Source organism: Neophocaena asiaeorientalis, unplaced genomic scaffold, assembly GCF_003031525.2.
Source record: "Neophocaena asiaeorientalis asiaeorientalis breed wild unplaced genomic scaffold, Neophocaena_asiaeorientalis_V1.1 scaffold606, whole genome shotgun sequence".
Taxonomy (NCBI): domain Eukaryota; kingdom Metazoa; phylum Chordata; class Mammalia; order Artiodactyla; family Phocoenidae; genus Neophocaena; species Neophocaena asiaeorientalis.
In genome coordinates this window covers 12,107,185-12,134,761 of record NW_020173687.1, presented here as the reverse complement: position 1 = coordinate 12,134,761, position 27,577 = coordinate 12,107,185, and the positions used below count along the sequence as shown (strand labels likewise).

General features: G+C 41.5%; 1 protein-coding gene across 1 annotated transcript in view; it reads left to right on the top strand.

Moving 5' to 3' along the window:
* Positions 1–27,577, top strand: part of ARFGEF2 (ARF guanine nucleotide exchange factor 2) — a 98,177-nt gene that overhangs the window by 53,152 nt on the left and 17,448 nt on the right. Inside the window, exons 19-31 of the mRNA XM_024750287.1 lie at positions 65–216; positions 1,287–1,415; positions 2,448–2,606; positions 6,287–6,434; positions 7,573–7,672; positions 9,565–9,605; positions 9,708–9,877; positions 12,457–12,608; positions 19,477–19,649; positions 21,868–22,028; positions 23,941–24,071; positions 24,212–24,341; positions 27,437–27,572. Coding sequence (XP_024606055.1) covers positions 65–216; positions 1,287–1,415; positions 2,448–2,606; positions 6,287–6,434; positions 7,573–7,672; positions 9,565–9,605; positions 9,708–9,877; positions 12,457–12,608; positions 19,477–19,649; positions 21,868–22,028; positions 23,941–24,071; positions 24,212–24,341; positions 27,437–27,572 — 1,782 coding nt within the window. The remainder of the gene's footprint in view (positions 1–64; positions 217–1,286; positions 1,416–2,447; positions 2,607–6,286; positions 6,435–7,572; positions 7,673–9,564; positions 9,606–9,707; positions 9,878–12,456; positions 12,609–19,476; positions 19,650–21,867; positions 22,029–23,940; positions 24,072–24,211; positions 24,342–27,436; positions 27,573–27,577) is intronic.

The following is a 27,577-nucleotide window of genomic DNA, read 5'->3' as shown; positions in this document are numbered from 1 at the left end:
GAGCCTGGCGCATAGCAAGCGCTTAGTGAATGTTAGCTGCTATTATTCTCTTATTTCTTCGTAGGTGTCGCTAGTGAAAAGCAGCGACGGCTACTATACAATTTGGAGATGGAGCAAATGGCTAAAACAGCCAAAGCCCTGATGGAGGCTGTGAGCCACGCCAAAGCCCCATTTACGAGTGCCACTCACCTGGACCACGTCCGGCCAATGTTCAAAGTGAGTAGCCTGAGAAGTTAGGACACAGCTAAGCCTGATTCTAGAGCTGACCAGCCAGAAGCTCACCAGCGAGTTTATGATGGTGGAGAGATTGGGGAGAGGAAAAGGCCAAGCCTGGGTGTGTCTTTCTGGACAGCAACTAAAGCAAGTCCTTCCTAGAAGCCCTGTGATGATGCTAGGGTTACGTCAGCATGGGCTCTGCCATCAGAACGTGTGGTTTAAACCCTGCTTTTGCCACTTCGTCGCTCTGTGACCATGGTGAGGTTATTCAGCCTCTGTCTGTTGATCGTCTGTGAAATGGAGACAAATGCAGAGTGCTACAGGGCTGCCGGGGGGATTGAATGAATTAATAATTATTCAGGCATAAGAGACAGTTTTATTGTGACATCTCATCTCAGTGGCCTCAGGGTTAGTTTATCAGATGAAATTATGTAGAAGTAAAAGACAATATTCTAAGGTCTCTTTTTTAAATGTCTAGAAAAGGTACACTTTCTAAATACATAGCACTCATGTTTTTCTCTAAGATGTTTTTATAGTAACTGTTAATATCTTGTTAGTTGATCAGTTCTAGATTTTTGTGAGCTTTTATTTTCAGGGAATTCACAAGAAACTTGGAGGAAAAGTAAGGTCTAAATAATTTGAATTAGGAAGCTTTCAATAAACAAAGTTTATAGAACACAAGTTGCTTATAGATTTCACCTTGCATGCTGGCCTCTGATTAGTGATGGATGCCTGCTGCACTGTGTAAAGGATTCTCGAGCCCTGATTAGACTCAGCAGGGAGTGGGGTCTCTGATTGATCAGTGATGTCTGTCATGAGCACAGATAGATATGGTGGTGGCACACTAGCCGCATGTTTGCCATCCTTCCTACAGAACTGTACGTTTAGTAAATGGCATATCTGTAGTGACAGCTTTGACCACAGTTTAGGAAGAATTATTTTACTTTGTGAATGAATCAAAGTAGCAGTGAACTTGGCATCCTGGCTGTGCTCATAACTAACAGTGTGGCCTCTAAGTGCTCTTCCACACTGAGATTCTAGACGTTATTGAAAACTTCCTTCCTTGGTAGCTGGTGTGGACGCCACTGTTGGCAGCCTACAGCATCGGACTGCAGAACTGTGACGACACTGAAGTGGCCTCTCTGTGTTTGGAAGGCATCCGATGTGCGATCCGGATTGCCTGCATCTTTGGAATGCAGGTGGGTATAAACACAGCTCCAGAGATACTGGTGGGCCATTTTCTTTCAGATTTGGAAAAATTTAGAAACTATCAGACATTTCCAATTAGCCAAAAACATCTCAACAAACTCCGTACTCATGCCCACCAAGAGGAAGCCCACAGATTTGTGCTGGCAACAGCCTCATTAGGGGAAAAAATTGGAGATTTGGACTAAAACCTTCTTTGAAGATAGGTGGGGTCCAAGCTACTTAATTGGATTTGACAAAACAGCCTTTCTATCCATCTGGCTAACTGCCTGCCCTGGTGCTTAAAATATTGTTTTTCCTTTTAAAATCAGCTTATTATTTTAATTTCCCTTATTTCCAGGTCTTCTCTGAGGGAAATAAATAGTTCAAAGCACAATGAATATGTCTGTAAATCTTTTGAATCTTGAAAAACTCAAATAAGCAAAATACAGTTCTCAGAATGTTAGGAAACCAGGAAGTTGTCAGTCCCATGTATCATTTGCTAAATCACTAAGAATTGGCACCCATTTATGTTGAAAAACTCAGTCGTCTGTTCCCATTTATCTTACAGTTAGACATTTTCTTTTGTACCAAGACCCCGGACTTTGACACCAGACAATCTGGGTTTCAAACCTCAGCTCTGCTGCTTCTCTAGCATTGGTCTAGCTAACTTCTCCCTAAGACACCCTTTATTTCCTCATTTGTAAACTTGAGAAAATAGACCTACCTTGCAGGATTGTTGTAGAAATTAGAATTTATGTAACAATCTTAGCATTCAGCAGATTCCTCCCCTACTCCCTGCGAAGGGAATGGAACGTGAACATCAGTTTGAGGTTGGCTGCAAAGGAGAGACTAGTTCTCAAACATGAGATGGGCTGTTCAGGTAGCGGGAGGATAGCAGTGTGGAGTAAGTGGTGTGTTAATGTATGTAAAGCCTGTCGACGTGTGTACAGAAGGGGCAGAGGATCCAGTGCTCAGTCCCTTCAGTGTGAAAACGGTGTTGCTCAGGGCGGGATCTCAGCGTTCCCTCTCGGCTTCCCTTACAGCTGGAACGAGATGCCTACGTTCAGGCTCTTGCGCGCTTCTCCCTGCTGACGGCCAGCTCGAGCATCACAGAGATGAAGCAGAAGAACATCGACACCATAAAGACGCTCATCACGGTGGCTCACACGGACGGCAACTACCTCGGGAATTCCTGGCACGAGGTGTGTGTTTCTTTGAAAGCCTGGGGTTGCCTTTTCTTAGTGAGGATGAATCCCAGCTGTCCTTTGATTCAGAGCCAGTCTCTCTTTGGTCGATTCCATTTTTCTTGAAGTCAAGCCTAACTTTAACTGGGTTTGGTCTCATTCCTCAAATACATCATGTATCAGAAAAGTCAGACTCCCTGGGGCGTGGTGGGTGAGATGCCTCAGATGCGCCACCTCACAAGGTGCTCCTGTCCCCGGTGGCCGGTGTCCACGCGGAGAGCACCTCTGGTGTGGCAGCTTCCTTCCCACTTTTCCCAAGTCCTTAGGTACCTCCTGAGAGCTCTTACCACCAGGGAGTAGATTTAAGACAAAGCCAAGGAGCCCGATTTCTCCTAAGTGTATGAGAAAAGAGATGGTCAGCATCTACAGTGAGCCATTAGGGAAATTGCCAGTGATTTCACGTTTTTGTTTAACTAAACCATATTCTAAGAGTTTCACGTAAGGATATAATTATCCATGTGCACAAACAGGTGTTTGAAAGGTTGTTCATCGAAATTTTAGTCATTCAAGGGAAAAATTAAGTTAGAAACAGCCTAGGTGTCCCAACAATGAGAGATTGCTCTTTTTTTTAAAAAGTGTGCTGCACCACTCCTTAGAATGCTGTGTGGCCATTTAAAATAATGTTGCTGAGGGACTTCCATGGCGGCCCAGTGGTTAAGACTGCGCCTTCCAATGCAGGGGGTGAAGGTTCGATCCCTGGTCAGGGAGCTAAGATCCCACGTGCCTTGTGGCCAAAAATCCAGAACATAAAACAGAAGTAATATTGTAACAAATTCAATAAAGACTTTAAAAATGGTCCACATCAAAAACATCTTAAAAAAAAAATAAAACCAAACGAAACAAAATAAAATAACGTTGCTGAAGGGAGAGACAGCCGGACATGACATGCTCCCTGATGGAAGCACACAATACCTCCTAAGAAATGTTTTTGCCCAAAACTTCAACCTGAGTCAATTCAAGCCTCCACTGTTGGTTTAAAGGAAATGTAGGGGACAGAGGAACACAATAAATGGTATCATGAGAATGCAGCATGCAAACTCTAGGATATGACAGAGCCTCAGAGCCAGTGACCACGTTCTTCAACAAATACATTGCATGGAAAATAGTAGATGGTTGGGGGGTGAGGCGGGGGCAGGCCTGTGGATTGAAAGAGACTTCAGAGAAAAAGGTAAAGATGTTATTAAACACTGTCTAATACTGTGGGAAGGTGATCACAGTATATTAAATTGAGAAATCGTTATAAACTTTGTGAGGCTTCGTCCTTCATGCCAGACGTACACAGAAATGGATTTGAAAAGATAAACAGGAATGTTAACATCCTATCTGTGTGATAGCATTATAGAGGCGATTTATTTTCCTGAAGTTTTCTAATTTCTCTACTGGCTGTACGTATTACTTTTTGTTTTAGAGAGAAAACTGTGAAAGAGTAGAGGTGAGGGCATGGAGAGTGGTGGGGACTGCGATGACCTAGAAAGAAAATTGCTGTCAGCCTCCTCCTGCCATGGGGATCATGCGGTTCAGGGGGAAGGCCTAGAGCCAGACGCTGGCATCCAGTCTGGGTATCATCCTTTTCCTGCCTGTATGACATGGCAAGTTGCTTAGTCTTTGAGCCTCATCTTCCTCCTCTCTACAACCTTCATAGGGTTGTTCTGAGAAAAAAAGGGGGTTAACGTGGAAAAGGGCTTACAACTGCATTTGGCAAGTAGTAAGAACTCAGTAGATATTAGCTGTCATGGTCATCATCATCATGGCACATACCTCAGTCCCTTTTCACCGAATGTTTGCTTTCTCGGTCACCACTCTGGAGCATTCCATATGAGAAAAGATGGGGGGGGGGCAGTGGTGTTGTTTTGAGTTGTGTGCTTTTTTAAGAAATAACTTCCTGTTTTCTGAGGAGTCATGATACCTAGTGAATCAATAAATAGCTGCTTTCTCTCCTAGAACTTTCTTTTTTCTTTAACCTGAGAGATATGGTGAAGGTGGGGTTCCTGCCAGTTGCCAAGTATATAGCAGCATCTGGAAATGTTAAAAATGAATCAGCCACCTACTCGATATGCAGAAACCTTGAGAAATCAGGTTGGAATCAGTAAGTCCTCGGCCACAAGTGTTATTGACATACTTGAGATTCCAGCTTCTGGAAAAGGGAGGACACTAGCAGTTTACTAGTAAAAATTTAACAGTATTATGCCATGTGGAACAGTCAGGGCTTGGCGCTCTCTGGCCAAATTAAGTACCTTTCTCAGTCAAGGGGAAGGCCGTTTATAAGTGAAAATACTCAGCAGTGCTCAGTGGTATAATGGAGTCCCATACTCTGGGATTGGATTGTAAGGTTACCATGAAAAGCAAAACTCAGCTTTAGTCAGAAGTCCCCATGGAAATTCCTTAGGAAGGGTTTACCTAGAGGTCTACGTGCCGTCGTCCCTCAGTAAGTTTTAAGTAGCTGGTTTTTGCTCCAGTAGAAGTTGAAACAAATCTCTGTTTCTTCGGGTAAGCTCCAGGTGAGAGACGGCCCGTGCGCAGGGACGCGTTGTCAAGCACCTGCACCACCCCTTAGGGCTGGGAGACCATTCCAGGGCACATTCTCATCTATTTGATAAACCAAATAATAATCACCAACTATTTTAAGTGCTGGGGATTCAGCAGTGAACAAGACAGAGTTAATGCCCTGTTGGCTCTTAAGACAGAGAACAAACAAATATCTGGCATAATGCCAAAAAGTAGTAAGTGCTAAGGAAAAAAAATATGCGTGGCCAGGGGAGGGTGTGTGATCTCAGGGCGGTCGAGGGAGGTCTGTCTGAGGAACACATGTCCGAGCTGGGAATCTAAAGGGTGAGCCATGGGGAGGAGTGTAAGGAACACGTTCAAGCATAAGGAACAGAGAGTGCAAAGGCTTTGGGGTAGGGCCAGACGTGTCGAGGTAAAGGAGCAGCAGGGAGGCTGGGGAGGCTGGTGTGTTGTGTATCTGAGGGGTCGAGTGGGAGGGAGATGGGGGGTGGCTGAGTCAGACTAGATGGTGCACTTACTGAGTGGCATGGTGGATGAAATCCCCTGCTCCAGTCAAATGCTTTTTCTTTCTTTATTGAGCATTTATTAAATTTGCATAACTAAACATCTGTGTAGCATAACTCTACTGTACCAGTTTTTCTTTTACTCGTTTTCTCTTTCCCTTTTTTTTTTTCTCTTTCCCTTTTTAATAGTTAACAAAAGAAAAAAAGGGCTTCCCTGGTGGCACAGTAGCTGAGAGTCTGCCTGCCGATGCAGGGGACACGAGTTCGTGCCCCGGTCCGGGAAGATCCCACATGCCGCGGAGCGGCTGGGCCCGTGAGCCATGGCCGCTAGGCCTGCGTGTCCGGAGCCTGTGCTCCGCAACGGGAGAGGCCACATCAGTGAGAGGCCCGCATACTGCAAAAAAAAAAAAAAAAAAAGATAAGAAAAAAAATAGTGAAGTGTGTCTTCCAGACCCACACTCAGAGGGTTGCCTAGCTGGAACTAGGGAAGCCAGTCTGAGACCCTCAGATTTTATTCTCACCTGAAAAGCTGCTTGTTTCAGAGAACTCTCTAATGGCTAATTTAAGATGATAGTGCCCTTTACAGCCAATGAAATGGGAACTCATCTTTTCACACCTTCTTTTCATCAGATCTTGAAATGCATCAGCCAGCTGGAGCTCGCTCAGCTGATAGGAACCGGTGTCAAGACACGCTACCTGTCTGGGTCCGGGCGTGAAAGAGAAGGGAGCCTGAAGGGCCACACGTTGTCGGGAGAAGAGTTCATGGGCCTTGGCCTCGGTAAGATACCAGGCCCCCCGGCCAGCCGTCACGGACTCACCAGTTAACCGGCACGAAACCCTTCTTGTCTCATCAGGACTGTCCCGTAGATCGTCTCTTCCTTACGTGCCAGCTGACAGTATGTTTGTTGATGGAAGCGGAAGTGCTGCCTCAGCTCTCTAAATTGTGATTAAACTGTCGAGTAAATGCCTATTTTATCAGCATCAGCAGGGTGCATTACGTTTCTTTCTATACATATAAGTATGTTGGAGGGAAAGCCATCTGGTATTCGAGGAGTGGGTGTGTGTATCTCTAGATTTTCAAAGGTAGATTCAACCTCTCTTCCATGTTCATCTTTTGTTAACTGATGTTCTTATCAAAGTAGAATTATTTCTGGCGATACATTGAACTGAGAGACTCTCTTGTCCGTGATATAACAATACTAATAGTAAAAAGGGTAAACAAACGTGCCAGGCCACATTCTAAGCACTCAGTTTATATATTTTAATTCATTTAAACCTTGTAACAACTCAGTGAAATTGGGGCTGTTATCATCCCCATTTTGTAAATGAGGCAAGTGAGGTACAAAGGGTGAAGTGACTTGAACAAGGTGACATTATGAGGAAGTGGCAGAGGTAGGTTTCAAACCCAGGCCATTTGATGCGGAGAGCAAGCTTCCTAGGTCCCACATACAGTAGTACAGTATAAAAGCACAGACTCTGAAAATGGGGGAGGGGTAATAGCACCTACTCCTTGGGGTGTATATGAGGGTGACTGGAGTGAAATCCTAGAGAGCTCTCCAGACCTTCTGCATGTGGAAACCATTACATGTTCTAGGAGCTCTGAGTTAGTACTGATCAATTTGAATTTGTTTTCATAAAAAGAGACATTTAATATTATAAAAATGTAAAAGACGCTTAAGAAAGGGAGATGAATGGTACAAGCCAGGGAGCCTCTAATAAGAATGTATTCTGAATGCCAGATGCCATAACCTGAGTTTAATTTTATTCTGTCATCATTGGGGGGTTGTTTGTTTGTTTTGCCTGCAAACCATTCTCACTTATGTTCCTTGTCTGTGCACATTGGATATCACAGGATTCTTTGTTCTAAATACTTCACTGTTTTGGAAACACCGTTGATTTTGTGCATTGTGTTTCAGGTAATTTGGTGAGTGGTGGAGTGGACAAAAGACAGATGGCCAGCTTCCAGGAATCGGTCGGTGAGACCAGCTCACAGAGTGTGGTCGTAGCTGTAGACAGGTAATGATTTTCTTCTCCAGTGAAGCTGGACTACCCAGTGGCTTGGCATCTTCTGTATATTTACTGGGTATGAATGACCACTAATTTGTTTGACTGTTGTAAGTATTGTCAGTTCTAGATTACTCAAACTAGGAGAGATTAAAAGTGGCACACATGATCCACAACTACTGATTACCTTCACATTCGTTTGGATTTTGATCTTGAGTTGTATCATAACCTTTTTTAAAATTATAACTGTGACCAAATTATGTCAAAAACAAGAGTTTTTCCTTGTGCTAGTGTTTTAAATCACCTTGTTTCCTTAGTGTAGAAATTACTTTTTAAAAAATTTCAAGAAGAGTTTCGGATTTAAAGCCTACCCATGAGTGAGAGTTGGCCAAGTTGACATTTCCATTTCTTTTTCCTCAAAACCTTCCCACTATTTCTGTTCACTTAAAACTTGACCTAAACATCCAGGAGAAATACAGGTATTCCCATTTGAAGATATTCATTCTATATGAGGGCTTAAAATAGGAATTTTCTTAAAATCAACAAACCTCTGAAAATTACCATTGATTAATCATGTACATTAAATATAGATAATTCTGAAATGATAGCAGTATAGAATTTATGACATAATTTATATTGCTCTCAGAACAGTTTTCCTAGTATTTTAAACTCTTCATCAGCATATTTTGATCACCTTGCTCTTGTTGCTTTTCTGCTTCTCTCCAACAGGGATATTGTCTGTAATGTACTTTTGATGAGTTTTCCCTACTTTTCCCCTTAGGTTTAGGCTAATACAACAAAATGTTTGTTGTGCCATTAACCGCACATTTCTTTCCTGTTTTTCTGCCTTAGCCAGATAGTGCAAATAGTAACTTGCCCAGCACCTTTTTGTGTGCTGTTAAATTGTTTTAAGTTGAGATACAATTTGTACATCGTAAGATTTACTCTTTTTAAAATGTACAATTCAGTGGTTTTTAGTATATTCAGAGTTGTGCAACCATTACCACTACCTAATTTCAGAGCATTTTCATCACCCCCATAACGAAGCCCTGCATTTATCACAGTCGCTCCCCATTTCCTCTCCCGCCGTTCCTGTAACCACTGATATACTTGATATACTTTCTGCTTGTGTAGGTTTGCCGATTCTGGACATTGTTGAATTGTCTATTTCTCCTGTTTAATTCTGTGTTTTTTGCCTCATGATTTTGGGGCTCTGTTGTTAGATGCATATATGTTTATAATAGTTAGGTTTTCTTGACAGATTAAACTTTTTATCATTATAAAATGTTCTTTGTCTTTACTACTGATTTTAGTCTTAAGTCTACATCGTCTGATATCAGTGCAGCTACTCTTGTTCTCTTTTGGTTATTGTTTGCATGCTGTGTCTTCTTTCATACTTTTACTTTCAACCTATTTGTGTCTTTGACTCTAAAGTGAGATTGGCAGGATGAATTAAAACAAACATGATCCAATTCTATGCTGTCTAAAGATTCAGCCATTTTTCTTGAAGGAACATTTTTACAAGCCTTTGGTAGTTTCCAGAGTTCAGGTCTGAAAAAGTTGATTTTGTTAAATTTTTGCCAGTTTTTTTGGTTGCTCTTACGGATGAGCAGCTTTTTAAAGGTCCTCAGTCTGCCATTCCCACTGTCGTGACATTCCATGCTATCATATCTTGACTCTCCCCCATCCTTTTGTTGTGTCACCTTCTCTTCCTATCAGTATAAGCATTTCAGCTCTCAGCTCAGCTCACTGACCAGTTCTGTTCCTCTGATGCCTCATTGTTTATGTTAGTGGAAGTGCCACACCTGAAATGTTTCCTTTCTGTCTTTCCTGAGTGTTTGAAATTGAAGCTGCAGCTTCCAAGTCTAATTTTTATTTTATTATGTCTGGAATTTTCTTCCTAGAATTTTTACTGGCTCTACCAGACTGGATGGAAATGCAATAGGTATGTATTTGACTCACCTGTGACAACTACAGAAGCCTCCTATCATAACTGTCTGGCCATTACTAACGATGCCTCGCGTGTGTTGTTGGGTCTGGCCTGTAGTTGACTTTGTCCGCTGGCTGTGTGCCGTGTCCATGGATGAGCTGGCTTCCCCCCATCACCCCCGCATGTTCAGCTTGCAGAAGATTGTGGAGATATCTTACTACAACATGAATCGGATCCGACTACAGTGGTCCCGAATATGGCATGTGATTGGAGATCACTTCAATAAGGTAACTCTTCAAATTCAAAAACCCCACTCCATCAATGTCCAAATAAAAGGCAGGCAACTAACTTCAAAACAGAAATGATTGAGTGTGTAGGTGCGTATAATTCGCATTCCCTGTGGAGTGGAGAACGGCTCGTAGCATACCTACATATTGATAGAGCTCATGGAGAATGAATTAAAAATCCATTTGTATCTAAAATACTTTAATATCCCATATTTAGGAGGTAGGCTCACACCACAAAAATCATTATAGTCACTGGACAGACATTGGTGTTTGAAAGCATTGTGAAATCCTGAACACCTTCTGAATGACCAAAGATTAAGTTATGTTCTTTATATCAATAGTTTCACTCTAAATGTCACCACTTCTTGTATTCTGGCTTCCTTTGCCACCACTCTTCTAAAACCTTTGTTGAGGAAACTAACATTTATTTAAATCAGAAACAAGCCAGAGACTTCTGTGTTCTAAAACTGAAAACTATGGCGAGAAAACCAGATTTTTCTCCGCTCGAGGTTTCGTTATATACACATAGGCACATGCACGTGTAAATTGAACAAATGAAATCAGAATATATTTTATGTATATGAATGTCTGTATCTGTAATGTCATTTGCTTTTTAGGGGAAAACTAACAGCTTAACAACACTGTTTGCTACCAAAACACATTTCATGATTTCAAAAAAATTTTCTCAGGCCTGGAGATAAAGAGTTGTAATAGAGATGCTTAAAAATAGTGTTAATAAAAGACAGTTTCTCCAAAAGAGAATTGCCCTCTCTACATTGAAGAGGAGAAAACCATAAGAAGAAGTAATCTGTCGTTGGGATATAGAACAAGCAGTAGAGTGCTGGTAAATGATTTGTAGCGTCTGCTGATTTCTGTGGTGGGAACACCACCCCATGATCGATGGAAGGTTAGCAGTGTGATGTCACTAAATGTGAACTGGGAAGAGTTGGGTAGTGTTGGCTTTTCTGGGCAGCTGGGGAACCCCACTGAAATGAGGCATTGTCACATGTAGTCTTGCTTCTAACTTGGTCCATCAGCTAATCAGAGTTTTTTGTTTACTTTGCTTTCTTATCAGCTCTAAGTAAGGTACCTCTCAGCACACCATCTGTTTAACAAACTGTCCGAGTGCCTTGTACCAGGTAGTAGACAGATGAGGTCCCTGCCCTCCTGGAGCTCACTTGGATCTTATGATGAAATAACTGATGGTAAAGGGTCAGGCAGTGCAGTGTGTCAGGCCTCTCCGGAGGTGACCTTTCTGAACCCTCAGTGAGGAGGTGGCCATGAGAGCCTGCAGATGCCCCAGAGCAACTGTTTGTTGAGTGAGTGGTAACACTGTCGTCTAAAGTAAGCAGTCAGCTCAGCAACCATCTTTCCCACTATTGTGGATAAATAGATTCTTAGTGGACATCACTGATATGAACTTGTTTGAGAGAAAAAATGTGAACCATTACCATGACTGCACCTTGTGTTCTTGTCCAAGCCTATGACAAGCTTCGGATCTAGGCTGGCGGGTAGTAATTAGACACGTCGTGGTTGTCAACCTCATTACAAATGAGGTCCACTCCATCTCATCAGTGCTGTTAAGCACAAAGTTGTGGAAAACTCAGTTGCTCACTCTGGGACTCATCATTCTTTCCACCACATCAGGAGGATGTTCTGCTTCCCCCTGGGAGCCAGAGCACATGAAAATCCTGTGGATTTGAAGAAGTAAATGGCCGAGTAGAGCTCTCAGGATTCTAGGACAGTCATTGGGACGGTCACATGTTTCTCTTCTTCTAAACTAGGGCACAAATATGTCCTGGGGTGTACAAAGCTGCATAGTAAGCGTGGTGTGTATTCCTGAAGCAGCCAGGGATTTTGAGCCAGGGAATAATATTCTTATTAGTCTCTAATTACATTGACATTACACGAACACTTAAAAAAAATTACAGCTAAAAACACCTTTGGCCATCAGCACCCCTCAACCAGACCCTCCCCAAAGCTAATTATTTTTTATCCATTCAGTATACAGGCCGACCTCAGAGATATGGCGGGTTCAGTTCCAGACCAAAGCAATAAAGCAAATATTGCAGTAAAGCAAGTCTCACAATTTTTTTGGTTTCCCAGTGCATAAAAAAGTTATGTTTACACCATACTGTAGTCTATTAAGTGTGCAACAACCAAAAAAAGATATACATACCTTAATTTTAAAATAGTTTATTGCTAAAAAACGTGAACCATCACCTGAGCTTTCAGTAGGTTGTAATCTTTTTGCAAATAGTAACATCAAAGAACACTGATCACAGATCACCATAGCAGATATAATAATAATGAAAAAGTTTGAAATATCGCAAGAATTATCAAAATGTGACACAGAGACACAAAGTGAGCATATTTTGAAAGCATGTTTAATTAAATGTGTTTCATCATTAACCTTAAAACTGTCCAGCTCATGCCAAGAAATACCTTTTCTTCCTCCTGAGGTGTGTTTTCCCAGAGCATTTGTTTTGAAGGCAGGCTGTCCATGTTTGAGGTTCAGAACCCCATATCCACAGTTGTTCCACTGTGCCTATTTCACCTCACCTCGTGTTCCTGCTCAGGTTGGCTGTAACCCCAATGAGGATGTGGCTATCTTTGCTGTTGACTCGTTAAGGCAGCTCTCCATGAAGTTTCTTGAGAAGGGAGAATTAGCCAACTTCCGTTTCCAGAAAGATTTTCTGAGGCCCTTTGAGCATATCATGAAGAAAAACAGGTATGTACATTATTCTGGAAGACCCTTAGTCAAATCTCTGCTGGGGGTCTAAAAAGGTCTCTTAGCACTAACCACACGATTCGTTTTTTCCTGTCTTGTTTGGCGGAAGCAAATAAAATGAGCGGACTTTGATTCACACCTATTATCTCTAAGTAAATCACACTAAGATCTGTGTGTAACCTTTCCCAGAAGGGCAGATCATACAACTGCAGCTAGTAGAAGTACGTCATGCATCCTTACCGGGGGTCTGGGTGCTGAGGGAGTTCAGAGAAAGAGCCACTGCCAAAGCAGCCTCACACAGGGTCAAGAACTGTGTGACCCAGATTGGTTCAAGGTGGCGGAGTAGAAGGACATGCTCTCACTCCCTCTTGCGAGAGCACCGGAATCACAACTAACTGCTAAACAGTCATCGACAGGAAGACACTGGAACTCACCAAAAAAGATACCCCACATCCAAAGACAAAGGAGAAGCCACAACGAGACAGTAGAAGGGGCGCTATCACAATAAAATCAAATCCCATAACTGCTGGGTGCGTGCCTCACAAACTGGAGAACACTTACACCACAGAAGTCCACCCACTGGAGTGAAGGTTCTGAGCGCCACGTCAGGCTTCCCAACCTGGGGGTCTGGCAGCAGGAGGAGGAATTCCTAGAGAATCAGACTTTGAAGGCGAGCGGGATTTCATTGCAGGACTTCGACAGAACTGGGGGAAACAGAGACTCCACTCTTGGAGGGCACACACAAAGTAATGTGCGCATCGGGACCCAGGGGAAGGAGCGGTGACCCCATAGGAGACTGAACCAGACCGACCTACCTGCTGGTGTTGGAGGGTCTCCTGCAGAGGCAGGAGGTGGCTGTGTCTCACCGTGAGGACAAGGACACTGGCAGCAGAAGATCTGGGAAGTAATCCTTGGCATGAGCCATCCCAGAGTCCACTACCAGCCCCACCAAAGAGCCCTGGTAGGCTCCAGTGTTGGGTCGCCTCAGGCCAAACAACCAACAGGGATAACAGCCAGCTCTCCCCACCACCAGTCCCTCCCATCAGGAAACTTGCACAAGCCTCTTGGATAGCCTCATCCACCAGGGGGCAGACAGCAGAAGCAAGAACTACAACCCTGCAGCCTGTGGAACAAAAGCCACATTCACAGAAAGATAGACATGATGAAAAGGCAGAGGGCTATGTACCAGATGAAGGAACAAGATAAAACCACAGAAAAGCAACTAAATGAAGTGGAGATAAGAAACGTACATGATGATCAAGGGATCAATCCAAGAAGAAGATATAACAATTATATATGCACCCAACCTAGGATCACCTCAATACATAAGGCAACGGCTAATAGCTATAAAAGAGGAAATCAACAGTAACACAATAATAGTGGGGGACTTTTAACACCTCACACCAATAGACAGATCATCCAAACAGAAAATTAATAAGGAAATAGAAGGTTTAAATGACACAATAGACCAGATAGATTTAATTGATATTTATAGGACATCTCATCCAAAAACAGCAGGTTACACATTCTTCTCAAGTGCTCACGGAACTTTCTCCTGGATAGATCACATCTTGGGTCACAAATCAAGCCTCAGGAAATTTAAGAAAATTGAAATCACATCAAGCATCTTTTCTGACCACAACGCTATGAGATTAGAAGTCAATTACAGGGAAAGAAATGTAAAGAACACAAACACATGGAGGCTAAACAATACATTACTAAATAACCAAGAGATCACTGAAGAAATCAAAGAGGAAATCAAAAAATACCTAGAGACAAATTACAATGTAAACACGACGATCCAAAACCTATGGGATGCAGCAAAAGCAGTTTCAAGAGGGAAGTTTATAGCCATACAAGCCTACCTCAAGAAACAAGAAAAATCTCAAACAATCTAACCTTACACCTAAAGCAATTAGAGAAAGAAGAACAAACAAAACCCAAAGTTAGTAGAAGGAAAGAAATCATAAAGATCAGAGCAGAAATAAATAGAAACAAAGAAAACATTAGCAAAGATCAATAAAACTAAAGGCTGGTTCTTTGAGAAGATAAAATTGATAAACCATTAGCCAGACTCATCAAGAAAAAGAGGGAGAGGACTCAAATCAGTAAAATTAGAAATGAAAACGGAGAAGTTACAACAGACACTGCAGAAATACAAAGCATTTGTATTTCTAAGAGACTAAGAGACTACTACAAGCAACTCTGTGCCAATAAAATGGACAACCTGGAAGAAATGGACAAATTCTTAGAAAGGTATAACCTTCCAAGACTGAACCAGGAAGAAATAGAAAACATGAACAGACCAATCACAAGTAATGAAATTGAAACTGTGATTAAAAGTCTTCCAACAAACAAAAGTCCAGGACCGGATGGCTTCACAGGTGAATTCTATCAAACATTTAGAGAAGAGCTAACACCCATCCTTCTCAAACTCTGCCAAAAAATTGGCAGAGGAAGGAACACTCCCAAACTCATTCTGTGAGGCCACCATCACCCTGATACCAAAACCAGACAAAGATACTTCAAAAAAAAAGAAAATTACAGACCAATATCACTAATGAATATAGATGCAAAAATCCTCAACAAAATACTAGCAAACAGAATCCAACAACACATTAAAAGGATCATACACCACGATCCAGTGGGATTTATCCCAGGAATGCAAGGATTCTTCAACATACGCAAATCAATCAATGTGATACACCATATTAACAAACTGAAGAAGAAAAGCCATATGATCATCTCAATAGATTCAGAAAAAGCTTTTGACAAAATTCAACACCCATTTATGATAAAAACTCTCCAGAAAGTGGGCATAGAGGGAACCTACCTCAACATAATAAAGGCCATATATGACAAACCCACAGCAAACATCATTCTCAATGGTGAAAAACTGAAAGTATTTCCTCTAAGATCAGGAGCAAGACAAGGATGTCCACTCTTGCCACTATTACTCAACATAGTTTTGGAAGTCCTAGCCACGGCAATCAGAGAAGAAAAAGAAAGAAAAATAATACAGATTGGAAAAGTAGAAGTAAAACTGTCACTATTTGAGATGATATGATACTATACATAGAGAATCCTAAAGATGCCACCAGAAAACTACTAGAGCTAATCAATGAATTTGGTAAAGTAGCAGGATACAAAATTAATGCACAGAAATCTCTTGTATTCCTCTACACTAATGATGAAAAATCTGAAAGAGAAATTAGGGAAACGCTCCCATTTACCATTGCAACAAAAAGAATAAAACACCTAGGAATAAACCTACCTAGGGAAACAAAAGACCTGTATGAAAAAAACTATAAGACACTGATGAAAGAAATTAAAAATGATACTAACAGATGGAGAGATATACCATATTCTTGGACTGGAAGAATCAATATTGTGAAGATGACTATACTACCCAAAGCAATCTACAGATTCAATGCAATCCCTATCAAGTTACCAATGGCATTTTTTACAGAACTATAACAAAAGATCTTAAAGTTTGTATGGAGACACAAAAGGTCCCAAATCGCCAAAGCAATCTTGAGGGAGAAAAAGGAAGCTGGAGGAATCAGACTCCCTGACTTCAGACTATACTACAAAGCTACAGAAATCAAGACAATATGGTACTGGCACAAAAACAGAAATATAGATCCATGGGACAGGATAGAAAGCCCAGAGATAAACCCACACACCTATGGCCAACTAATCTATGACACAGGAAGCAAGGATATACAATGGAGAAAAGACAGTCTCCTCAATAAATGGTGCTGGGAAAACTGGACAGCTACATGTAAAAGAATGAAATTAGAACACTCCCTAGCACCATACACAAAAATAAACTCAAAGTGGATTAGAGACCTAAATGTAAGAGCAGACACTATATAACTCTTAGAGGAAAACATAGGAAGAACACTCTTTGACATAAATCACAGCAAGGTCTTTTTTGATCCACCTCCTAGAGTAATGGAAATAAAAAGAAAAGTGAACAAGTGGGACCTAACGAAATTTAAAAGGTTTTGCAAAGCAAAGGAAACTACAAGCAAGACGAAAAGACAGACCTCAGAATGGGAGAAGATATTTGCAAATGAACTAATGGACAAAGGATTAATCTCCAAAATACATAAACAGCTCATGCAGGTCAATATTAAAAAACAAACAACCCAATCCAAAAATGGGCAGAAGACCTAAATAGACATTTCTCCAAAGAAGACATACAGATGGTCAAGAAGCACATGAAAAGCTGCTCAACATCGCTAATTATTAGAGAAGTGCAAATCAAAACTACAATGAGGTATCACCTCACACCAGTTAGAATGGGCATCATCAGAAAATCTGCGAACAACAAATGCTGGAGAGGGTGTGGAGAAGAGGGAACCCTCTTGCACTGTTACATGTTACATATATTCCCACTGTTGGTGGGAATATAAATTGATACACTATGGAGAACAGTATGGAGGTTCCTTAAAAAACTAAAAATAGAATTACCATATGATCCAGCAATCCCACTGTTGGGCAATATACCCAGAGAAAACCATAATTCAAAAAGACACATGCACTCCAGTGTTCTTTGCAGCACTATTTACAATAGCCAGGTCATGGAAGCAACCTCAATGCCCATTGATAGACGAATGGATAAAGATGTGGTACATATATACAATGGAATATTACTCAGCCATAAAAAGGAACCAATTTGGGTCATTTGTAGAGATGTGGATGGATCTAGAGACTGTCAGACAGAGTGAAGTAAGTCAGAAAGAGAAAGGTATCATATATTAACACATACATGTGGAACCTAGAAAAATGGTACAGATGAACTGGTTTGCAGGGCAGAAATAGAGACACAGATGTAGAGAACAAACGTATGGACACCAAGGGGCTAAAGTGGTGGTGGTGGTGGGATGAATTGGGAGATTGGGATTGACATATATACACTAATATGTATAAAATGGATAACTAATAAGAACTTGCTGTATAAAAAAATAAATAAAATTATAAAATTCAGTTAAAAAAAGAAAGTTTATAACATGAGAAATGCTTAGTCGCTTAGTGAAAAGAGCAGGTTATAGAATTGGGCAGTCAATGTAATAATAAAGGTTGTGATATAGTATATCTCTCCATATGAAATGCCATAGCATCATATAAAAGAATATTTTTCTTTATGTTTTTCCCTACATCTTCTAGAACATTTATTGTCATCATTTATTACTTTTAACAGTCAAGCAAAAAACATTTTAATAAATATGTATAGTTCTTGCCAACAAGTTGTTTTTTTATCCCAGGAGAGAAAACTGTGAATTCATTGGTATTATGTGTTAAAGTCACCTAGGTATGTAGTCAGTCCTCCATTATCTGCAGGTGGCAAATTTTCTTCGTGGACTTTCAGCTAATTTTTAACTTTCTCCTTGTCTTCTCTAAGCAACCTTTCCTATTATCAGTTAGTATAGGTCCAGCAGACAAGCATGAACGTTATCCTAAGCCAGATGAAATTTGCAAGACAAGTCTCTTCTCCTAAAACCACTCTAATGACTTTCAAAGCTATTGCGATAGAAGCATTAGGTTTGTGTTGCCTTGCTTCTTGCTATTTGTGAGATAATAGTGTTCACCCCATAATCATATATGTCTGAAGGACATATGTGCTAATCTGTTGTAAATATCCAGGTCACACCATGTTGAACCTTGCAGCTGCTTCAGAAAATGGACCATTTTTTCTGTCTTCATGTTCTATTTTGTAATAATTAAATTTATTCATCTTAAGTTATATATGTATGTTCCCATCCAAGTGTATGTGTTTGCCATCCACAAATATCTCTGCCGAAAAACCTAAGAAGATAGGCATTAAGAATTTAGGAATCGTTATCTCTGGGTGGCAAAATTATGAGTATATTAGTCTAAATGTTTGGGGCCAGAAAAATTGACCAACAGTGGCTTAAACCACAAGTCTATGTATTGTTTACTTAACAAGTCAGAAGCAGGCAGTCCCAACTTTGGTTCCATAGCCCAAATTGTAACCAAGGACCCAGGTTCTTTCTGTCCCTTTGTTTGGCCATAAACAGGGTGCTTTTCTTCCTTGAGCTTACTGTTTCATGATTGCTGGACAGAGACTTTAGCTCCAGGCATCATGCCGTGTTCACAGTGGGAGTGATTAAAAGAGGCAGAGCCCACCATCAGAATGGGAACAAGAGGAAAAGGGGCAGAGCCTACCAAGTGTGTTCCTTTTTTTTTTTTTTTTGCAGTACGCGGGCCTCTCACTGTCATGGCCTCTCCCGTTGCGGAGCACAGGCTCCGGACGCGCGGGCTCAGCGGCCATGGCTGACAGGCCCAGCCACTCCACGGCATGTGGGATCTTCCCGGACCAGGGCATGAACCCGTGTCCCCTGCATCGGCAGGCGGACTCTCAACCACTGCGCCACCAGGGAAGCCCCCAAGTGTATTCCTTTTAAGACAAAAGCAGAACCTTCCTAGGAATCCCTCCCCTCCCATACCCATAGATTTTCTCTTACATCTGATTAGTTAGAACAGGTCATGTACCTCCCGTAGCTGCAAGGGAGGCTGGGAGATTGAGGTCCTGGCACATAAGATTGTCATATTGTCTTATTTATGAGCAGTTCCCTGAGGTCTGGCATGTTGCTGCCCAGATGAAATCAGACTTATTAAGGAGGTGGGAAGATGACTGCTGGGTAGGCAACTAACTGACATGTTGACTGTCTTACTATTTTTTCTTTTTGTTGCCTCTAATTTTTTTTAATGAATGTAGATTATGACATGCTTAAAAAAATGTTTTTTTTAAGTGCTGCTTCTAAACAATGAGCTGTATTCATTTATCTTCCCACCGTCCAAAGTACAGATGACATGGGCTGCCCCATTCTTTCCTCAGGTCTCCAACCATCCGGGACATGGTGATCCGCTGCATCACCCAGATGGTGAACTCCCAGGCGGCCAACATCCGCTCAGGCTGGAAGAACATCTTCGCCGTGTTCCACCAGGCCGCCTCAGATCACGACGGGAACATCGTGGAGCTGGCCTTCCAGACCACAGGCCACATCGTCAGTAAGTGTCTCTGTTCCCTCCTGACTAATGTCCCACATGCAAGTCTAGAAGGGTGATCATTTCTTTCCCATCTGTTTTACTCCCAAGAGTGGCTTGCTTGTTTAGCTACACTGTGATGTGCTAACGTGCCTGGTGGTGTGCTGGGCTCTTGACATGTGCTCAACAACCCTAGGAAGGAAACACAGTCGACCCTCATTATTTGCAGGTTCCACATTTGTGAGTTCACCTACTTGCTAAAGTTTATATGTAATCCCCAAACCAACATTCCTGGCCCTTTTGTGGTCATTTGCTGACATGTGCATGCAGAGCAGCAAAACACTTGTCACCCAAGGCACACATTCCCAGCTGAGGTTGAACAAGGCCTTCGTGTTTCAGGTCTCTTACTGTAAATAAACAGGTAGCCTTTCTGTGGTAAAAACTTACTGCCACGTTTTTGGCATCTTTGTCTTAGTTAAACTTTGCCATTTAAACCAGTCCATAGCCCAGTGCTAAAGTGCTGGCCGGTGTTCCTAAGGGAGACTGTGGTGTACTTTATGGAGAAAAATAACATGTTTTAGGTTAGCTCCGTTCAGGCATGAGTTATAGAGCTGTTGGCCATGAGTGTAATGTTAATGAATCAACAAAATATATTAAATAAGTTAAACAGAAACACACGTAAAACAAGGTTGTGTGTTAATAGGTTGATGAAAGTATTGTAACCAGAGCCTTGCAGGAACCTAACCCCTTTTTCCCCTAGGAGATGGTTCAGTATTTGCTAATTCATTGTTCACAGTGACTTTGTAGAGCACAGGTACCATGAGTAACAAGAACTGACTACAGTCATCCCTTCATATCTGTGAGAGACTGGTTCCAGGACACACCTCGGGTACCAAAATCCACAGATGCTCAAGTCCCTAAGATGAAATGGATATAATCTACACACATCCTCCTGTATACTTTAAATCACGTCTAGATTACTCATAAACACAACGTAAGGCTATGTAAATAGTTGCCGGTGCACAGCAAATTCAAGCTTTGCTTTTTGGAACTTGCTGCAGTTTTTTTTTCCCGAATATTTTCGATCTGGGGTTGGTTGAACCCACTGATGTGGATACCATTATTTCCCCCTGTTTTCCTGAAGAGGAAAACAGGCACAGAAAAGTAAAGTAGGACGACTTGTCTGAGGTCATGCAGCTGGGAGGTGGTGGAAGATTGACACCTGGCAGTCCAGCCCGGAGCTGGTGCAGTGTCCCTCCACTGTGCACTGACCACAGGTCCCTGGTCCTGCCTGTCATCACGTCACAAGATGTTTACTTGTCTTGGTTTTTGTGGAAATTGTAAAGCAGTGGGTCAGCTTTGATTTTTTGAGGTCGTTTGACTTTTTGTAAACTTCTCGCCCCTCGTATTCTTCTCTTAGGTGGTGTTTGTAGGGTTTTGAAAACTTCCGTTTCTAAATTGCCTGTCACCTTTAGCTCACTGACTTTCTTTATCTCACTTTGTCTTCATAAGGCTCCAGTGAGGTAGCATGAAGTGTGGTCTTAGGGTAGAAACAGCTGGGGAATTAAGGGACATGCTCAGAATCCCAGAACTGGGGCCAGAGCTTTGCTCAGTGCTTAGCTTCTGTCAGGCAGACCCTCTGGGCCAACCTCACACACACATCCACGTTTATATCTTATATGGTTATGCAAGCTCCATCCTAAAACGGACACCTTGGCATCCTGGTGAAACTTGGTTTTCTCTTGGCTGTCCTCTCACTTCCTTAGGGCCGCTTCTCAGAAAGGACCTCTTCACAGAGTCCCCCTTCCCTCACCACCAGCCTTTTCTATCTTCTGTCCCCTTACTCAGCACTTACCCCAGCTGAGATGATTTTACATACCTACAGATTTAGGTGATTATTGCCCATTGGAGCAAAGGCAGGAAATTTGGTTACCTCTGTGTGCCCAGGGCCCACAACCACGCTTTGCATGTAGTCAGCACTCAACAAATGTTTGTTGAATCAGTGACTGTTTAGGCCTTTACATCATTGCGTGAGCTCAGGAACCAGTGTAGTTTAGCCCGAGCTGTACTCAATGCATTCATTCCTGAATAATTTAATAGGAAACCCTGTCTTCCAGAGACACTGACATGCTTTCCTTAGATTTTCACAAAAGTAATCATCTCTGGTATATGTATGTGTGTGTGTGTTTAATCCCCATTTCTGAAACCCGGGCTTATAAGAAATGTGCCTTTGTTTCCCCAGCAACCATTTTCCAGCATCATTTCCCTGCAGCCATCGATTCCTTTCAGGATGCTGTGAAGTGCTTATCAGAGTTTGCCTGCAATGCTGCTTTCCCGGACACTAGCATGGAAGCCATCCGGCTCATCCGCTTCTGTGGGAAATATGTCTCTGAGAGGCCTCGGGTACGGTTTTCCTCTCTTCACTCATTTGGCCTGTGAGGGGGGAAAGGAGTTGTAGGCAAAAACCCCTTGCTCCTGGCAAAGACCTTTCCAGCTACTCTTTTAGAAACACATGTTTCCCCTAAACTAGGTGTTTATTTCAGAATGCTGCCATTACAGGGGTTATACCTTTTATGTTATTTTGTACGTATGAAGTTATTTTATTCACACTGAACTTTTATATGGTATTCTACAGATTGTTTTAGTAGATGATAATAGTAGTTTAGCTATGAATTTTGGCAAAGCTGAAGAAGCAAGACATTTCTATTTGAAAGAAAACAAACCTCTCTTTTAAGAAATGACATTATACCACTGTGATGTGGTTGAGAAATCACGTTTAAAGATGACCTTTTGGGCTTCCCTGGTGGCGCAGTGGTTGAGAGTCCGCCTGCCGATGCAGGGGACATGGGTTCGTGCCCCAGTCCGGGAAGATCCCACATGCCGCGGAGCGGCTGGGCCCGTGAGCCATGGCCGCTGAGCCTGCACGTCCGGAGCCTGTGCTCTGAAACGGGAGAGGCCGCAACAGTGAGAGGCCTGTGTACCACAAAAAAAAAGAAAAAAAAAAAAAGATGACCTTTTGTTTACTTCCAAAAATGTTTAGTGTTTTTCTGTTACATCTCACCTTTCTGAAGAGGCCTGCTTGGGACTTCCCTGGCGGTCCAGTGGTTGACACTTCACCTTCTAGTACAGGGTGTGCAGGTTCAGTCCCTGGTCGGGGAGCTAAGATCCCACATGCCTCGCGGTCAAAAATTCAAAACATAAAACGGAAGCAATATTGTGACAAATTCAATAAAGACTTTAAAAATGGTCCACATCAAAAAAAAAAAAAAAAACCTTTAAAAAATAAAGAGTCCTGTTTGGTTCAGCTGACTGTCTCAAAACACTGAAATTGGGTGGAAATGAACACAACTAAACTGATGGCCTGTATAGATCTCTTCTTAAGCATTCTTTACAGAAGTGTAAACCCCTCAGATGATAATGTCTGGTCCCTACAATGGTTCATTAAGATGTGATGATAATGAGAGCTGCTGTTGATTGAGTACTCACCACATGTCAGGCAACATTCTAGGCATTTTGTGTGTGTAGATTTGTTTAATCCCACATCAGGCCTACGAGATGGGTAATTATATCCCCGTTGTACAGGGGAGTTAACCAAAGCAGAGAGAGAAATTGCCTAATGTTAAATAACCAGGGTAGGTTAAAGAAATTCCGTTACCACAGACAATACTACTTCAAGAGTGGTTAAGGAACAGAGGGCTCAAGATCCCAGAGATAGGGCAGAAAGTAGGGCTTCCTACTTAGCTAGATTGCCAGCTCCCAGCTGCATGACCTTGGGCGGCTTACTTAATCTCTTAGTGCCTCAGTTAACTCATCTGTATAATGGGACCATTATTTCTTCCTGCTTCATGGAATTGTTGTGAGAATTGTTAATCCATGTAATGCACCGTCACAGTCCCTGACCCATAGCAAGCATTTAGTAAATAGTAGCTGCTGCCACTATTATTTTAAGTGATACGTGTTACACTAACTTTCCAGAAAGACCTAAGATATTGAATCATCCTGGACACTTTGCTATCACCATTTGACCTTTATTGCTTTTCTTAATGTACCACCTCCTGCCCCCAGGACTCTTGTGGTCAGCCCCACTCAACTTATTCTAAAGCCCACTAAGTTCCAAAGGTTCATAGGGGGAAAACTGCTCATGTGCCCTTGGAACAGGCTTGTCTCTGTCTCCTCAGGATTGCCCATCAGACCCTTGCTGAATGGGTATTTTCAGGAGAGGAAAATGTGCAGGGCTTTAATCTTTGTGTAGTTCTGTTTCAATTCCTTCCTTTCACTTGCTTAGTCTGTCTCTGAGAGATGATTCTCACTGTAGGTGCTGCAAGAATACACAAGCGACGACATGAATGTGGCTACTGGCGACAGAGTCTGGGTCCGAGGCTGGTTCCCCATCCTCTTCGAGCTCTCCTGCATCATTAACAGATGCAAGCTAGATGTACGGACAAGGTAACCGTGACCTAGGGTGGTGCCCCTTCCTTCCGTCACTGAATGAGCCTCCAGCCCCGGCCCCAGGCTCTCCCACTGTCTTCTCTGCTGTCCTCTTACCCCACCCGTTCCCTCTTCCATGCTGGCTTTCTTTCCTCCAGAGGGCTCACGGTCATGTTCGAGATCATGAAGAGCTATGGCCATACCTTTGAAAAGCACTGGTGGCAGGACCTGTTCAGAATCGTGTTCAGGATTTTTGACAATATGAAACTCCCCGAGCAGCAGTCGGAGGTGGGTGATGACTAAAGCACTGCCCTGGGGAGATGGGAGAAGAGCCCCTCCAGCCTTTGTCTGCGTCTGGTGTTGCATCATCATCCACGGCACACGGAAGTCTTAAATACTGAGCCATTTCGGGTCTGTTTTGAAAATGGAAACATCCTTCCTGGCCTTCTTCTACCAATATCGAGTAGTGCTAAGAAACTCTCCCCATCTGGGGAAGAGTGAGGGGAAATAAGTCACCACCATCTGCCTACTTGGCCCTCAGGCATTGGACACGCAGGCACCCCACTGGTCCTCTTACTTATTTGCTTCATGTCGACTTCTGAACAGTTGGTAAAATGTGGAACATCTCTTGTCCCTTTAAAAATCCATTAAAAGGATTTTTAATGAGGTTACAGCTGGCAAATATTAGGTCTTTTTTTTAAAGAATGTTTGATACATCTGGGAGTCTTTGTTATTTCTCCCCTAGGGACAAGGGGGTCAGGAAAGGATGTTCTATCCCAAGATTTTTAGATGGGAATGCAACATTTTTACATTCTTTTAGGAACAATGTTTCCTCCCTCCCCCTGGTATAAAAGTACCATATGCTTAATAAAGAATATTAGGAATATACAGAAAATTCATAATTTTACCATTCCGAAATTAGACTTAATGCTATGGCAAACTTCCCTCAGTCTTCTACATGGTTCAGATGTGGCTGAGGTTATAGTATACGTACAGTTTTCTAATCTTACTTTAAAGTTTTCTTTCTTATAAAACAGGAAAACAAAGAAAAAAATTTAAACACCCACAGTTTCAGTCTTCCACTGGTATCCACTGTTACCCCGTCAGATAGTTCTTGTGTGTTTGTATATCTCATACCTTTTTTCTTTTGACAAAAATGGAATCCCACCTCACATACTTTTTAACTTAATACATAAGTATTTTTTCCACAGCTGTAACTTTTCTTCTACAATGTTTTTAAGGACTGCAAAACATTCCTAGTTGTGGATGTTCCATAGTCCATGGAAAATTCTTTGCCGTTTTTCTGTCTTTAAATGGCACTAAAATGAATATTTTTTCCAGCTACATTTGCACTTATTTCTTTATTTGTTTAGGGCAAGTGGCTGACTGTCAGATTTGGGGCATACATGTTACTGAGGCTTTTGATACATACTTCTGAGTTGACCAAATACATATGTAGTCGTTTACACTGCTGTCAGCAATGCAGGAGAGTTCGTGTTACTCCACACCCACTCCAGCTCTTCATATTTTAGTTTATTTAATCATCAATTTGATAGACCAAGAGTAAAACATTTAAAAGTTTTTTAACTGCTAGCGAGGTTCTGTTTTCCTTCATGTCACTGATCATTACATTTCTTCTTTCACAAATTGCCTTTTCATATCCTTAGCCCATCTATTGACTTACTCTCTTTTTTCCTATTGATTTATGAGTTTTTTAGTATAAAAATAATATAGCATATCCTTACATAAATTGCAGATGATTTTGCCCACTTGGTTTTCTTTTTTGTTTTGGAAAATTTTAGCTTTTAAGTAACACAATCTATTAGTTTTTTACTTTATAGTTTCCACTTTAGAAATCATGCTTAGCAACCTTTCCCTTTTCCTTAATTTATAAATATCTCTATATATTTCCTTTGGTAATTTCATGACATTTTAATTTTTTTTTATTTTCAGCTTTCTGAGATATAATTGGCATAAAGCACTGTATAAGTTTGAGGGATACAGCAAAATGGCTCAATTGACACGTATTGTGAAATGATTACCACAGTCAGTTGAGTTAACATCCATTATCATGTAGATAGAAAGGAAAAGAGAAAAAAACTTCTTTTTCCTTGTGATAAGAACGTTTAGGATCTACTCTCGTAGCAACTCTCAGGTATACCATCCGGCAGTGTTAACTATAGTCATCATGTTATACATTACATCCCCAGGACTTATTTATCTTATTACTGGAAGTTGGACCTTTTAACCCCCTTCATCCAGTTCCCCATCCCCATCCCCATCCCGAACCACAAATCTGATCTCTTTTTCTGAGTTTGGTTTTGGGTGTTTTTTATTTTTTGTTCTTTGGGTTTTGGGGGTTATTTTTAGATTCCACATATAAGTGAGATCATACAGTCTTTGTCTTTGACTTATCTCACTTAGTGTAATGCCCTCACGTTCCATCCATGTTATTGCAAATGGCAGGACTTTCTTTTTTATGGCTGAATAGTATTCCATTATGTGTGTGTGTGTGTGTGTGTGTATATATATATATATATATCACATTTTCTATATCCGTTCATCTGTTGATGGACACTTAGGTTGTTGCCATGTCTCAGCTATTGTAAATAATGATGCTGCAAACAGGGGGTTGCATATATTTCTTCAACATAGTGTTTTTGTTTCCTTTAGGCATATACCCAGAAGTAGAATTTGCTGGATCATATGGTAGTTCTATTTTTAATTTTTTGAGGGACCTCCATATTGTTTTCCACAGTGGCTACACCAATTTACATTCCCACCAACAGTGCACAAGGGTTCCCTTTTCTCCACATTCTCCCCAGCATGTGTTATCTCTTGTCTTTTTGATGATGACCATTCTAATAGGCATGAGGTGATATCTCATTGTGGTTTTGATTTGTATTTCTCTGATAATTAATGATTTTGAGCACCTTGTCTGTTGGCCATTTGTATGTCTTCTGTGGAAAAATGTCTATCTAACATCATTTTTAGTATTTAAATTTTTGGTGTAAGTTGTGAATATTTAGCATAATAAAAATTTTTTGGAAGTATCACCGAATGACTTAATATTCTGTCATATGGATGTACTCAGTTTAATTGCCACATTACTGAGCATTAGTTGATGTCTGTGTTTACAGTATATAAATACCAGTGTTGGTAAACATCTTTATGCATAAACCTTCAGCCACAGATCTTTGATTATTTCTTCAGGGTCCATTACTGGAAGTAATGTTATCGCATCAGTGGATGTGAACATTTTAAAGCAGTTGCTACCTAGTGCTGAATTGCTTTTCAGAACATTTTGCCAATGATATGTGAGAATGCCCATCTCACCGCAGGGAGAGTGGCTTTTAAACATTATCTTTTAATTGTTTTTCCAGAAATCTGAGTGGATGACAACAACTTGCAATCATGCACTTTATGCGATTTGTGACGTATTTACCCAGTTCTATGAAGCTTTGAATGAAGTTCTTCTCTCTGATGTATTTGCCCAGTTGCAGTGGTGTGTAAAACAAGGTACT